This window comes from Notamacropus eugenii, chromosome 4 (assembly GCF_028372415.1).
Source record: "Notamacropus eugenii isolate mMacEug1 chromosome 4, mMacEug1.pri_v2, whole genome shotgun sequence".
NCBI classification, from domain to species: domain Eukaryota; kingdom Metazoa; phylum Chordata; class Mammalia; order Diprotodontia; family Macropodidae; genus Notamacropus; species Notamacropus eugenii.
The window spans coordinates 13,511,481-13,525,420 of record NC_092875.1 but is presented as its reverse complement, the minus strand read 5'-3'; the positions used below and the strand labels follow the sequence as shown (position 1 = coordinate 13,525,420).

The 13,940-nt window shown below is 48.1% G+C and overlaps 1 protein-coding gene across 5 annotated transcripts in view; it reads right to left on the bottom strand.

Moving 5' to 3' along the window:
- The window catches only part of PISD (phosphatidylserine decarboxylase), a 49,087-nt gene extending 36,014 nt beyond the window's left edge, over nt 1–13,073 (bottom strand). Inside the window, exon 1 of one of the 5 annotated variants that reach the window (XM_072599877.1) lies at nt 13,051–13,073. In XM_072599877.1, coding sequence (XP_072455978.1) covers nt 13,051–13,058 — 8 coding nt within the window. In that variant the 5' untranslated portion in view covers nt 13,059–13,073. Of the gene's footprint in view, nt 1–10,568; nt 10,712–12,159; nt 12,263–13,050 lie in introns of those variants that run through there. The other 4 variants (XM_072599875.1, XM_072599878.1, XM_072599876.1 and 1 more) reach the window with 4 other exon arrangements.
- Between the last annotated feature and the right edge of the window lie 867 nt (nt 13,074–13,940).

Genomic DNA, 13,940 nt, shown 5'->3' with positions numbered 1-13,940 from the left:
CAAATGCCTTATTTGACAGATAATACAGCTGAAGCCCAGAGAAAGAGACTTACCCACAAAGCAGAAGGAGCAGAGCAAGGCAGACGCCAAGGGCCCCCAACTTTCAAGGCTGGATCCATTATCCGCTACCACTGTCTGGGAGCTGGACCTTCTCTCACTACTCTGTATGACCTGTCTGAGGTCTCCAATTACTGTCCCTCTTTCCCCTCCCAAATCTGTCTAACTCATAGAACATCTCTTGGTGGATGCTGTTCTAAAACTTAACTAACAAACCATCAGTTCCATTTCTAAATTTTCAGGAAACAGAATGTGTCCCAAAGAACAAAGGAGCCCAAGGGGATAAACTCTGCCATCCTGTGCTTAATTATTAATGAAAAAAAGATGGACAAAAGAGAGGCATTTTTTTTAAAGTGAGGATATTCACTTTGCAAACACATTAGAAATAGAAATGACTGTTGTTACTAGACCCTCCATTAGGTCATGATCCCAACTCAGTTTAAGAAGCGTTGAAAGGGTTGTGACTAGAAAAAGGTTAAGAAGTCTTACACTGGATCATCCATAACTGTATCTTCTTCTCTACAAATTTGTTTCAACAGAAGTGGTTACTCCTGTCATACTATGTTATCTCCTACATTTCAAAAGCACGATTCTGAAGCTTCATCAGATGACCAAAGAGGACCTCCACACCAAAAGAGTTATGAAACCCTGTCTCAGAGGCTTGCCAGGGACAAGCATCTATCATGTGCCCAGCACTGTGCTAAGTGCTGCCAACTCAAAGGCAAAAACATAGTTCCAGGAAGCTCATATTCTGGTGGGGTGGAAATATGAAAATAACTGTACAATAAAGATACATATACAATGTAACTAGAAGGCAATCTCAAAGGGAAGGGACTGGGGAGGGGACAGTAAGGACAGGCTTCCAACTGAAGGTGGGAGCTCAATCTCAGAGGAAGGATTGGAGAGGGGGGAGTTCCTGGGGCTGAGGACTAACAGTCTGAAGGCTCTAGGCACGATCCAAGAAGAGGCGGTAGGTGAGACACTATCAAGTGAGGGTAGAGATGGGCATGTCTGCAGGCCCCAAGAAAGGGGCCAGTAGGTACTCGGAGACTGAACAAAGATGAGAGAAGAGTGGGAGAGGATAGAATAGGCAATCTATTAGAAGACCGAAGGGATCGAGAGTGCCCGTAGGAGGGGTCTGCCTGGTAAAAGAGATGGAGCATTACTTTGTTGTGAAATCTGGGTGCGGGAGATGATGCAGAAAGACGTCTGAGTGACGGCGCACAAGAAGCTCCCTATTTCCAGCCTCAGTTTCTCTGGGGAAGCATGAGGCAGAGGAGGCGTTCTGTAGAGCACACGTGGAGGAGGCAGCTGGGCTGGGGCACTGTGTCACTGCAGCTGGGAGGGCCCAGCAGAGATGTAACAAATCAGGGATGGAGCTGGCAGTGGTTTCTAACACATGAACAGGAGGGGAGGAGGCAGGTGCTGAAAATAATCCACAGCTGGGGTTTGGCAAGAGGTGACCAGAGACAGGACAAGAGTTTCCACTAATGTGTAGAGTTGAATTGATTTAGCCAGGGGTCAAGGGAGGGGAGAGTAGCCAGGATAGCCAGAGAAAGGGAATGCCCCAGAAAAGAACTGTGTTGCATTACTCTACATGTTTGCAATGGGTTTTAATTTTCTTGCCTTCTCAATGAGTGGGGAGAAGAATTCAAAACTGAAAATGAAATTAAAATAGAAATTTCTTTTAAATGGGGGGAAAAAGAAAATAAATTTACATAAATCACTGACACTCTTGTATGCAAGATGCCCAGAAGTTTTAGTAGTTTTATGCTTTAATAGCTGAAAATTGGGTTGCCCTGTCCTACTAACCAAACCCAACAGGAAGACTGCAGGACAGTGCTGAGGGCTGCATATGTCGACTTGACAGCCATCTGCCTAGAGAATATTACTGAAGTCACAGGCTCTGCTGAGATCACCCAGAGAAGGAAGAGTAAAGAGGGATCTGCACAGGGACAGACATAAGCATCTAAGCTGGGATAGAGGCCAAAAGGCCATCAGTGGGAGGGAGCAGGGAAATGAAAATCAGGGGAGGGATTGTCCAGAAGCAGGGCAGTCAGGGGCATTCAGCCATCACAGCCAGGAAGCCCCTCCCCGATAAACTCGCAAACTTACTTTCCTCTTGCGGCATTCACAGAAGCCCACCTCCCTGCCTGCCCTGTGAATACTGCCTGGACTCTCCCTTCCATCCTCGTCCCCCAGCTGGGAGAACCCTCGCTCCCTGGGGTCCTTCCCGCCATTCCGTCTCTTTCTTACTCAGCAGTTTCCCCACAATCTGGCTACTTGATGGCCATTACCAATCGACTCTGAGAATGTTCTCACTGACCTTGTCTCCATCACACCTCCCACTCTGATGGCAAGAGACGTCAATAGCCATTGGATGTTCCCTTAAATCCTCTAATCTCCCAGTTCCTCCATTTACTGAATTTCTGGTGCCATTTTAGCTACACACAGAGACGCACCTCCCCTGCCCAATCCTGGCATCACTCATGAGTGTTCTTTTTCCATGAACTCTGAAATGCCTTTATTTGATCATGAACTTTTAATATCCCATCTTTCTCTAGGCCTTATGATGCCTAACCCTGTTCTTCAAGCTCATACAACCTACATTCCCATCACCCCACATTAGCCACAGCCAAAGAAAAGAAAATATCCAGCCTGCACCTCCAGTGCATAGGCACTCTCTCTGAAACTGGGGTGGGTCACTGTGCTGACCACAGCTGTCAACTCTTTCAGAATTGATTGTTTTTTATGATATTGCTGTTACTGTGTAGACTGTTTTCTATGAGATTTTTCTGAAGCAACTCCCTTCATCATTTCTTAGAGAACAATACAATTAACTTACTTTCTATCCTGCAACTTTGCTGCATTTATTGTTTCAATAAGTTTTTGTTAGCTCTTCAGGGTATTCTAAGTAAATCAAATCGTCTGCCAAGGCAATAATTCTGTTTCCTCTTTTCCTGTGTCTACTGACTTAACTTCTCTTTCTCCTCATACTGTTACAGCTCACATATCTAAGACTATGTTAAAACAGTAGAAGTGAGGATGGGCATCCATTTTCTCTATTATATTTTAAGTTTGCTTTTGATTTAAGATAGATAACGTTAAAGAAAGAACCTTTCATTCCTATGCTTGTGTGTGTGTGCGCGTGTGTGTGTGCGCGCATTGTGTGTGTTCAAACAATACAGGTGCTGGATTTTGTCAAAAGCCTATATCAACATCTACTGATATAATTCAGGCGCCAGTAAATATTAAATGCATACGTGCCAAGCACTATCCTAAGCACTACTGATAACAACAACAAAAAAGCCACAGACAGGCCCTGTTCTCAAAGAATTCAGCCTAATGGGGGAGACAACTTAGGATCAATATGCAATAATCAGGATAAGTTAGAGATAATCAATGAAGAAAAGGCACTAGAATTAAGGAAAGGCTTCCTGTGGAAGGCAGGATTTGAGCTGAAACTTGAAGGAAGCCAGAAGCACAGATGGGAAAGGAGACCACTTTAGGTACAGGGGACAGTAAGTGAAAACGCCCAGAGTTGAGATAAAAGGTCTCGTTCAAGGAACAGCAAAAAGGCGGGGTCGTTGGACGGAAGGGTCCATGAGAGGGAGAACGCTGGAAAGGAGATGTGAGGCAGGGGCTAGGTTATAAAGGGCTCTGAATGCCAGATTTTATATTTGATCCTGAAAATGATAGGGAACACTGGATTTACTGAATAGGGGGAGTCATAGTCAGGCTTGTGCTTTAGGAAGATCAACCTGACAGCTCATAAGTGAGGAGGGCCTGCCCCAGGGTGACATCATTGTCACAGGAGAGACAGGACAAACACAAGAGATGTCACATGGGTAAAATGGACAGGTCTTGGCAACAGATGGGGGCTAAGGGTGAGGAATCAAAGATGACACCAAGATTGCAAATCTGTAATACCAGGAAGATGGTAGTTCCTTTTTAATGCAGAAATTGGGAGGCAGGGAGGGTTTTACTATTTGGGGGGGGGGGGGTAGGAAAGGGGAAGATTATGGATTCAATTTTGGACATAACTAGTTTAAGGTGTCTATGGAATATCCAGCTCAAGATGTACAATGGGCAGTTGGAGATGCAAAACTGGAGATCAGCAGAGAGGTTTAGGGCTGGATAAGTAGAGTTAAGTGTCTCAGTGGACACAGTGTGGGAACTGAAGTTTGGAAGACTCATTTCCCCGAGTTCAAATCCAGCCTCAAACACTTCCTGGCTAGCTGGGTGATGCTGGGAAAGTCACTTTACCCTGTTGGCCTCAGTTTCCTCATCTGTAAAATGGTTTGGAGAAGGAAATGGCAAAGCATTCCAGCATCTTTGCCAAAGAAAAAAAACAAAACCAACCCAAACAGGGTCACAAAGAGTCGGATTCAAATGACTGAATAGCAAAAACCAGTAGACTCAAGAATCATTAGCGCAGAGATGATGAGACCACGGGAGCTGATGAGATTAGTGAGTAAAATAACAGAGGAAGAAGAGAGGAAGACACAGGACAGTGCCCTGGAGGGGGAGGAACACCCCCATTTAACAAGCAGGAACTAAATATCTAAACATTGTCTAAAATGAAGCCATATATGCAACTGAACTTTAAGTACATTGATCATTTACTACAGTGTTTGTCATTGGTTAATAGAAAGGTAAATATGATGAAGATCCTGCAAAGGAGACTGAGAAGATGCAGGCAGATATTCGAGGTCACTGTGTGGGATCTAATGTTGCTGTGGCCCATCTGTGACTATTTTATTTAAAATTTTTGCATTAATGTTCATCTCTCTGCTTTGTCTTCCCGGTTTAAGCATCAGGACGATGTTTAAGTCACAGAAAGACTGGAAGGACCTCTTCCTTGAATTTCAATTTGTGTAACCTTCAAATTGTTCTTTGAATGTCTGACAGAATTCATTTGTAAATCCATCTGTTCTGGGAGCTTTTTTTCCTGGGATTTCAATTACAGCTTATTAATTTTTTTCTGACAGTATAAAATACCCCATTTCTTCTTTTGTTATTGTAGCTAACTGATATTTTTGTAAGAATTCATTCATTTTATCTAGTTTATCAGTTTTGTTAGGATACAATAGGGTAAGAGTCTGACAATTTCCTTATTTCCTCTTCAATTGCTGTTAAGTCCCCTTTTTAATTCTTTATAGAAAGTTTGGTTTTCCTCTTATTCGCAATCTGATTGGCTACCTACTTATCTATTTTATCAGCTTTATTACTTCGGTGGAACTCTTACTTTCAATTGCATTAAACTCTTCTTTAGATTTCAGAATTTCTCCTTTGTTGTTTAGCTGGGGTTTTATATTTGCTGTTCAAATTTTTCTAAGTTACATCCCCAATTAATTGATTTCTTCTCTTTTTTGTCGACAAAAGCAGTCAGAAATATAAATTTTCCACTAATTACTGCTCTTGCTACATCCCATAAATTTTGGCATGTTGTCTCATTATGGTACAGTAAACTTCTGGAATGAAATTTTTAATTGTTTCTTTGACCCACAAGTTATTTGTAATTTTTAGTTCTCCAAGTATTTTTAATTCTTTCTCCAAAAGTCCCTTATTGAATATAATTTCTACTGCAGCGCAACGAGCAGACAATGCGTTTCGCGCTTCTGCTTTTCTGTTTTTATGCCTGAATATTTTTAAAGCTGCCACATATGGTTTAGAAGTACAGATTCTTTTCTGTTCTTATTCAGTAATTGCCACAGATCTCTCATTTCCAACTTCCTAAAGTTTTATTTAGGTTTTTAACTTTGCTTATCTTTTACTTAGATTTGTCTTGGTCTGAAAGGAATATTTGGCTCTTTATTATAGTTTTAAAAACTATTCACTTTTCCCTCCATTGTGACTGACTTTTTGTTTAAATTAGATGTTATACTATTTGATGTGTCTATATTAAAGTACGGATAGTAAGTAATTATACTTGGAGCCTTTAATCAGAATTTTATTTTCCTGCTTATCTCTTATCATACCTATATTTATAGCAGTTTAATCTGAATGTGAATCTTATTTGAATCCAGTTGAAACAGAGATTTTGCTCAGGCTTCTGATTTTAGCTCTCTGTGAATCTTGATGCTCCCAGCATGCTCTTGTCCGCATTCTACTGCTGGATTCTGCTTTCTACTCCATTCTATCATCCAAGTTCATCCAAGTCACAGTGATGATCGTTAATTGTATGTTTCCCTCCATCCTATCCTCATTTTTTTTTCTTCCTCCCCTCCCCTCCCACTTTTACAAATAAGAATACAGTCAAAGGAGCTGGCCTGACATTTGTGATCTAGCTCTCTCCTTGCTGTGGCTCTGCCCTTCCCCTTGCCCCACTTTGTTTCCAGGTTTTAATACTTTCTTCCTTCCCATTCCTCTCGCCAACATTGCGATAGCTTTTGTCTATGCCTCTCAAACCCCTCTGTCCCTCCCCCTTGTTTCCCTCTTACTCCTTATCTCCCTGAGGAGTTGAATGTTTCTAGACTGCAATCTGGGTGTCATTTAAATTTTTCTTTCTTTATCTTGTTCAAATGAAAGTGAAGCCCAAGTGATGCCATAACTTCCACCATCCGCTTCCTGCAGAGTTAAAGTTCTTCATTCTTTTCTGCCTCAGCAGAGTTCCTAGTTCCTTCCATTTCTCTCCTCCCTTCAGACCATCCAAACAGAAGAAAACCACTCCCAATCCTTCTGCCTGTCATGTTTACCTTGCTCTGTGACCCTTAAAAAAATGAGGCTTCTGAAAAGAGGCAGCTAGGTGGGGCAGCGCACAGACAACGGGCCTGGAGTCAGAGAGACCTGAGTTCAAGTTTAGCCTGAGATACTTCCTGACTGTTTGACTCTGGGCAAGTCATTTACCCTCTCCTTCAGGAGAAGGAAAAGCCTCAGCTTCCTCCTCTGTGGGGGGGAAATGATGACAATAATAGTACCTACTTCACAGGACTGTGAGAATCAAATGTGCCTAGCACACAGCAAGAGCTTAATAAATGTGTGTTTTAACTCCATTAACATGTGACCATGTGGAACTGGGTGAGTTCAGGGCAGCCTGAGCTTGAGGCAGGCTCTAGACCTGTCCTCCTGAGTAGCTTGCGCAGGCCCTGGCTGCTTCTGAAGGTCATGTGCAAGGCCTTGGTCCAGGATGCCTGGGTGTCAGGTTAAGATGGGAATGCCTAGTTATCATTCTTGGTTCCTCCTCTACCATGGTCAAGCTCCAGGTGGCTCTGCCTCAAAGTCCCTTTTACTCCAGCCATTATAGAGACTCCAGAGCCACCGTCACACTGAGTTCTGCAGGACCCTCCCCACGATGGCAATAGGGCTCTGGGTCACTCCGGAACAGTGCTTGGCCTTGGGCTGTGCCCCTGATGGGTTTCAAAGCCCTCCAGAGCCACCCCCTGTGCTAGGCTTTGCCTGGGGCTTCCCACTAGCCCCAGCTGCAAGGCTCTGGTCCTGTGCCTCGCTGAGGGCTGGGGGGATGAGTCTTTAGGTGACTCTCCTTACTCCTTTTCCACTGGTACATCCTTAAGCTTCACCAGCTGCTCCATGCACAAGACCCTCCATGGCTCGGCTTGAGCATTCTCTCTGGATGACCTCCTTCGTTCTGACCACTAACCTACCCAGCTTCCTTAAGCCCCAACTAAAATCCCACTTTCTACTAGAAGCCTGCCCCAGCCTCCAGGGTCATCCCTCTGTCCATTATATCCTATTTCTCCTGTATACAGCTTGTTTGCGTGTTGTCTCTTCCTTTTGACTATAAACTCCATGAGGGCAGAGGCTGTCTTTTGTCTTTTTGTATTCCCAGCACTTGGCACAGTGCCTGGCACACAGCAGGAGCTTAACAAATACGTAGAGATCGGGTGCTTACTGGGGGTGCTTGTGGGATTCTCACATGCCTCCATTTTACTAATCTCTCAGAATGTGTTCACAACTGAGGGGTCATTCTTGACTCCTGACTTTCTGTTCCCCACTACAGCCAATCAGCTGCCAAGTTGCCCTGACCGTGCTTCAGCAGGTCCTGTATCTGCCCTCTACACACTCTCCACACACTTGAGGAAACTGAAGCCAACAGGGTGAAGTGACTTGCCTAAGGTCACACAGCTAGAAAGTGTCTGAGGCCAGCCTGGGAGGCAGGGAGATGAGTCTTCTGCACTCTATCCAATGCCTTAGCTAGCTCTTTGAGAGCAGGGGTGTAGCACAGCACCAGGGACAAAGGAGGTACTTCAGGAGGGCTCACCTGCCTGATCTTTTGTCTCCCTTCTACAGAGGCAGGCTCTGGCCTGTCTCCTCTCTGTACCTCCCTGTACCCCGGGTCAGTGCCTATCTGTAACTTTGGCCCACAGCACGCCGCCTGGCCCAGAGCAATGACCGAGGGGAATGAGAGACCCACCATTTTGCTAGGCTGCTTTGTTTCTTCAGGGAGGGAGATGATCTTGTTCCCTGGGAAGGAAGTTCTCCTATCTCCTCTTTGGCCCTGGCTCCCACAAGCTCAGGCCAGCCGAGGTGCAAGACTCACCCCTGCTGTCAAGAGGAGGCCACTGAGCTGGCTCCACCAGGGCCTAATCTCCTCACCCACTTACTGGGCAGCTACTGCTAGGCCTCCATCCGCCTTCATATCTGCACCAGGGACAGTAAGCCAGTCAATGAGCATTTATTAAACACCTACTATGTGCCAGGTACTGTGCTAAGTCCTGGGGATACAAAGAAAGACAAGAGACAGTCCCTGCTCTCCAGGCGTGACAACATGCAGACCACTGGCGGGTGGCCACAAACTACAGACAGAAGAAGCTGGAGGCTGGTGTCAGAGGGAAAGCACTGAGTTCAAGGAGTCCTGGGAGACGCAGACCCAGTTCCTGAGCTGCTGAGGGGCTGCAAAGACACAGACTTGGTCACCTGCGGTTACAGCCAGAAGAGCCCTTCCATTAGACATGAGAAAACTGAGGCTGAGGGACTTGTCCAAGGTCACACACACTAAGTGGCTGAACCAAGATTTAAATGTAATGTCATTCAACTCAACACCAGTGCCTACTATGGGCACAGTCCTGGCCTGGGCCAGGAGGTGCAAAGATGAAAGAAGAGGGACTCTCTCCACCGACTGGATCCTGCCCACAGAAATCACCTAGAACGCAGCAACTCCAGCCAGCACAAGGCGGAGCCCCTCTCCAGCAGCCTTCTGACACAAAAGGCGCTCCCCGATGGACTTGGGGCACACTGAGGCACACTTATGTGTGTGGGGGGAAGGCGGCTAAGGTGAGAGTTTGGTTTGCTTTTTGACTATCCATGCCTGTGTGAGGTTTGGGATTGTTTTTGCTTTCTCTAGGGAGGCAGGGGGAGATTGAAGAAACAGAATTAGAGAAAAATAAAATTGAATTAAAAATTTAAAAATAATAAAATGACATTTCTTTTTTGAAAAGAAAAGAATTCACCCATGCTCCTCCTTTTGTAAATGAGGAAAGTGAAATTCAGAAAGTAGCCTAGGCCGGGATCGCAAAAGTCCCACTCCCTGGTGGCAGGGAGGAGGGGAGGGGGCCGCACACGGGCACAGGGCACATGGCGCATGGCGCATGGCACAGGGCACACGGCTTGGACCGCGGTGACTGAGAGGGGCAGAGCCTGCCCCAGGATCCCCCAGGGGCGGGGCAGAGGGGGCGGTCTGCCCCGGGCACCGGTGGGTCCCAAGGACACGGCCCCACCAGCTCCTCCCAGAACGAAGAGATGCAAAGCCCCGAGGGCAGCGCTCTCGGAGGCCGCAGCCCTGGCCAGAGCTGACGCCCCCAAGGCCCTCCACGGCACAGCCACCCTGCTGTGTGCCAGCTGCTGGATGGGGCTGACGCCCCCAAGGCCCACCACGGCACAGCCCCCCTGCTGTGTGCCAGGCGCTGGCCGGGGCTGACGCCCCCAAGGCCCACCACGGCACAGCCCCCCTGCTGTGTGCCAGGCTCTGGCCGGGGCTGACGCCCCCAAGGCCCTCCACGGCACAGCCACCCTGCTGTGTGCCAGCTGCTGGATGGGGCTGACGCCCCCAAGGCCCACCACGGCACAGCCCCCCTGCTGTGTGCCAGGCTCTGGCCGGGGCTGACGCCCCCAAGGCCCTCCACGGCACAGCCCCCCTGCTGTGTGCCAGGCGCTGGCCGGGGCTGACGCCCCCAAGGCCCACCACGGCACAGCCCCCCTGCTGTGTGCCAGGTGCTGCCGGCTCCGAGAAACCTCCGAGCGTCACTCCCATTTTACTGACAGGTAAACTGAGGCTGGCTGCCAGGGCCGGAAGGGACCTCGGTGCGGGGGACACTGAGGCGACGGGAGGGGCGGGCCCAAGGTCACCCCCTCCGCCAGTCTGAAAGCAAGCCCCGCCCTCCGTGTCACAGACGGGTAAACTGAGGCAGCCCAAGGTGACACGGCACGTGGGGGGCGGGGCTGGCGCGTCTCCTCATCCCACCCGCTCCATGCCAGGCCCCGGGAAACTGAGGCAGCGAGGCCGCTCGTCCCGCCGGGGGCCCCTGCTCCGCCCCCGTCGGCCCCGGGCCCACCTGCTCGTCCTCGGCGCGGCCCAGAGGCCCAGCATGGGCCCCGCTCGCCCCACGGACGCCGCCATCTTGTCCCCTCCCCACACAGTGGAGGCCCGGCCGTCGTCACGCGCCGCGACGGGACGCTCCGTGACGTCACTATGCTGCGTCCGGGCCGCGGCCAATGAGGCGGCGTCTCATTGAGGGAGGGGCGGGGCGGAGCACGCGGAGGCTGCACGTGATGGGCTCGCGGGGCAGGGCGGGGCTTCCCGGGCACCCTCTGGGGGAGGAGCTCGCTCGGCCCAATCTCTGTCCACGCACACGTGGGCGTGGCGACTCCGTGAGGGCGGGGCCTTTGGCGGCTGCGCACGGCGTGCAGGTGGAGCTCCGTAAATGCTCCACCCCCTCCACGCCCCCTCCATTTAGCTGCTTTGTGCAGATTCGTGTGCATTCTCTTCCCACCTGTCCTTTAGAATTTCCTTCCCTGGAGGGTGGGATTGCTTCGTGCCGGTGCCGCAGCCACAGGTGCCAGCTCAGTGCCTGGCACCTAGTAGGTGCTTCCTAAATGCCAAGGCGCCCCGGAAGGGGCCGGACTGGGGATCCCTAGGAAGACCCCATTCCGGCCCGGGATGGGTGGCAGGCACTGTGGGAGGGGCTGGGGATGCAAAGGATCTCTCTCCTCTGCTGGGGGGCAGGACATCTTTGGAAGTAACATGGCATTTATTACATACAAGAAAAACAAGCTGTATATGATAGAGGTATAGGGTTACCTACGCAGACACTAGCTGTGTGACCCTGGGCAAGTCACTTCACCCTGTTTGCCTGCCTCAGTTTCCTCATCTGTATAATGAACTGAAGGAAGAAATGGCAAACCATTCCAGTATCCCTGCCAAGAAAACCCCAGATGGGGACATGTCTGAATGCAGTCTTTGCGGTCTGCTCTGCTTTTTGTATGGAAATGCTCATTTTATATGGTGCTTCTTCAATTCAGAATAATTTTTAAAACCTTACTTGACAAATGATCCCCCAGCTTCCACTTGAAAAACTTGGATACTAGGGAACACACTGCCTCTCTAGACAGCCCATCTTGGGACACCTTGGAATGTTTTCCTGATATCAAGGTTAAATCTGCCTTCCCTACTACTGTAGTTATTCCTGGTTCCAAGTAAGAATTTGGGACCTCTGGGTCCAAGTAAGAATGAGGCTGGTCTCTCTTCCATACAACAGTCCTTTAGATACTTGAAGACAGCAATCATATTTTCTTAGCGTCTTCTCTGCTCCCAGCCAAACATCCCTAGTTCCTTCATTTGATGCGAGAACTGGGAGAGATCTCAGGATATCAGTGTCTGCCCATAATAGGACCCTAATGAATATTTGTTGGCTGACCAAATGGTTCCACTTCTAATTGAGGCTTGAACCTTGAAACACCCCTAACAGAACATATGACACCTGGCTAAAGTCTTTCATTGACAGACAGCTCCCTCCTGCCTCTTGAGGTTGTCCCCTCCAATTTTTTAAAGTTTTAACTCTCAATGATCTAGTCCTCACACTAAGCCAAAATCAGATACCCATGAATTTCAACCCATAGAATCCCAGAATCTCAAAGCTCTTGTACCTGAGCAAGAATCGTGTCTCCAATCTCTCTGACATGTGGCCATTTATCCTCTACCTGGAGACCTCCAGGAAGGAGGAGGAGACTCCATCCAGGGCAAAGGTGTTTGGGGACAGCTCTGATTCTTAGAATACTGACCACAAGCCAGTATCTGTTTTTAAGAGGAGAGAAAAAGGCAGCTCAGCAAAACTAACCAACATATCAACTGGCTAACAGTATATACAACATCCCACACCCAAAGTCCCCAACCTTGGCAAAGAAGGGAGGAAGGTGCATTTTCTTATCTCTACTCTAAGAGCCAAACGTAGTCACTACACAGCATTCAGGCTCACCTTTTTGTTCATAAGACCACACGTTTGAAGGTGGAAGGAATCTCATGGGCCACCCAGCCCACCCCACTCTACCATACCCAATAAGTAGTAATCCAGCTTCTGCCTGGAAACTTGAAAGGAGGACACCCACCTGCCATGTCTGGAGGTAGCCCATTCTGTTCTCAGACACCTCTCAGTGTTTAAAAAAGAGTCTTCCTGAACCTCGACCTTTTTACAGCTTCCAGCTATTGTTTCCTGCCATGCTCATAGATGTCAGGTCAACAAGGGCCTACTATGTGCTGGGTGGGCAGTTAGGTAATGCAATGGATAGAGTGTCAGGCCCAGAATCTGAAAGATTCATCTTCCTGAGTTCAAATGTGGCCCTGAACATTTACTAGCTGTGTGACCTTGAACAAGTCACTTCATCCTGTTTGCCTCCGTTTCCCTAGCTGTAAAATGAGCTGGAGAAGGAAATGGCAAACCACTCTGGTATCTTTGCCAAGAAAACCCCAAGTAGCGTCACAGAGAGTTGAACACAACTGAAAAAATGACTGAACAACCACAATATGTGCTGGGCACTGACCTAAGCATTGGACGTTCCTCTTCTGTCCTTCTCGCTCTGGGTTCCAGACAACAGTGATTCATAGCAACAGCACAGCTGACAAACACCTACCCTTTCTCCCTGGGACTAATGACTGCTAAGGAAAAACTGCATTCTTTGTGAGCAGGTTGGACCTGACGACTGTTGGGGTCCTTTCCACCTCTCCAGCCCTTCTGAGTCCATTGTATTGTACCATCTTCTAATGTCTGCGTCATCTTCTCCATGGGAATAGCAGGAAATATTCTGAAAAGCTCTGCTAAAACCTAAGTGAGAGCAGCCTAACCCCTCCTCCAGAGCCTCACTTAGTCATTTCCTGTTTCTCCTGTTTGTACATATTTCTTTGCTTGTTGTCTCCCCCATGTGAGTATAAGCTCCTAGAGGGTAGGAACTATATTTTTACCTCTTTTTGGATCCCCAGTGCTCAACACAGGGCCTGGCATGCAGGCTTTAATAAATTAATAAATGCTCATTGACTGACTGACTGACATGACAGCCCTTCAGATACTTGAAGTCCTTAATCATGTCCCTCCTGAGCCTTCTTGTCTCATTCCAGTTCATTTAGCCTCTACTTCAAGGCCCTTCATCATCCTGGTTGCCTTCCTGTAGACACCCTCCTCATGATCAATGACCTTCATGGTGCACAGAGCTGAACCAGATTGAGTCTGACTGGGGCTGACCCCTGGTCCTAGAAGCTCTGCCTCTGTTAATGCCACCTAGGATCCCATTCACTTTTTGAGCTGTCCCATCACCTGCCAATTCACATTGGTCTTACAGTCTATCCAGACCCCAAGATCTTTTTCAGAACCATTGCTGTCTTTTAGTCTTTTGATTTTATCATCATGAAGTTGGTTTTTGATCTCCAAGTACAAGGC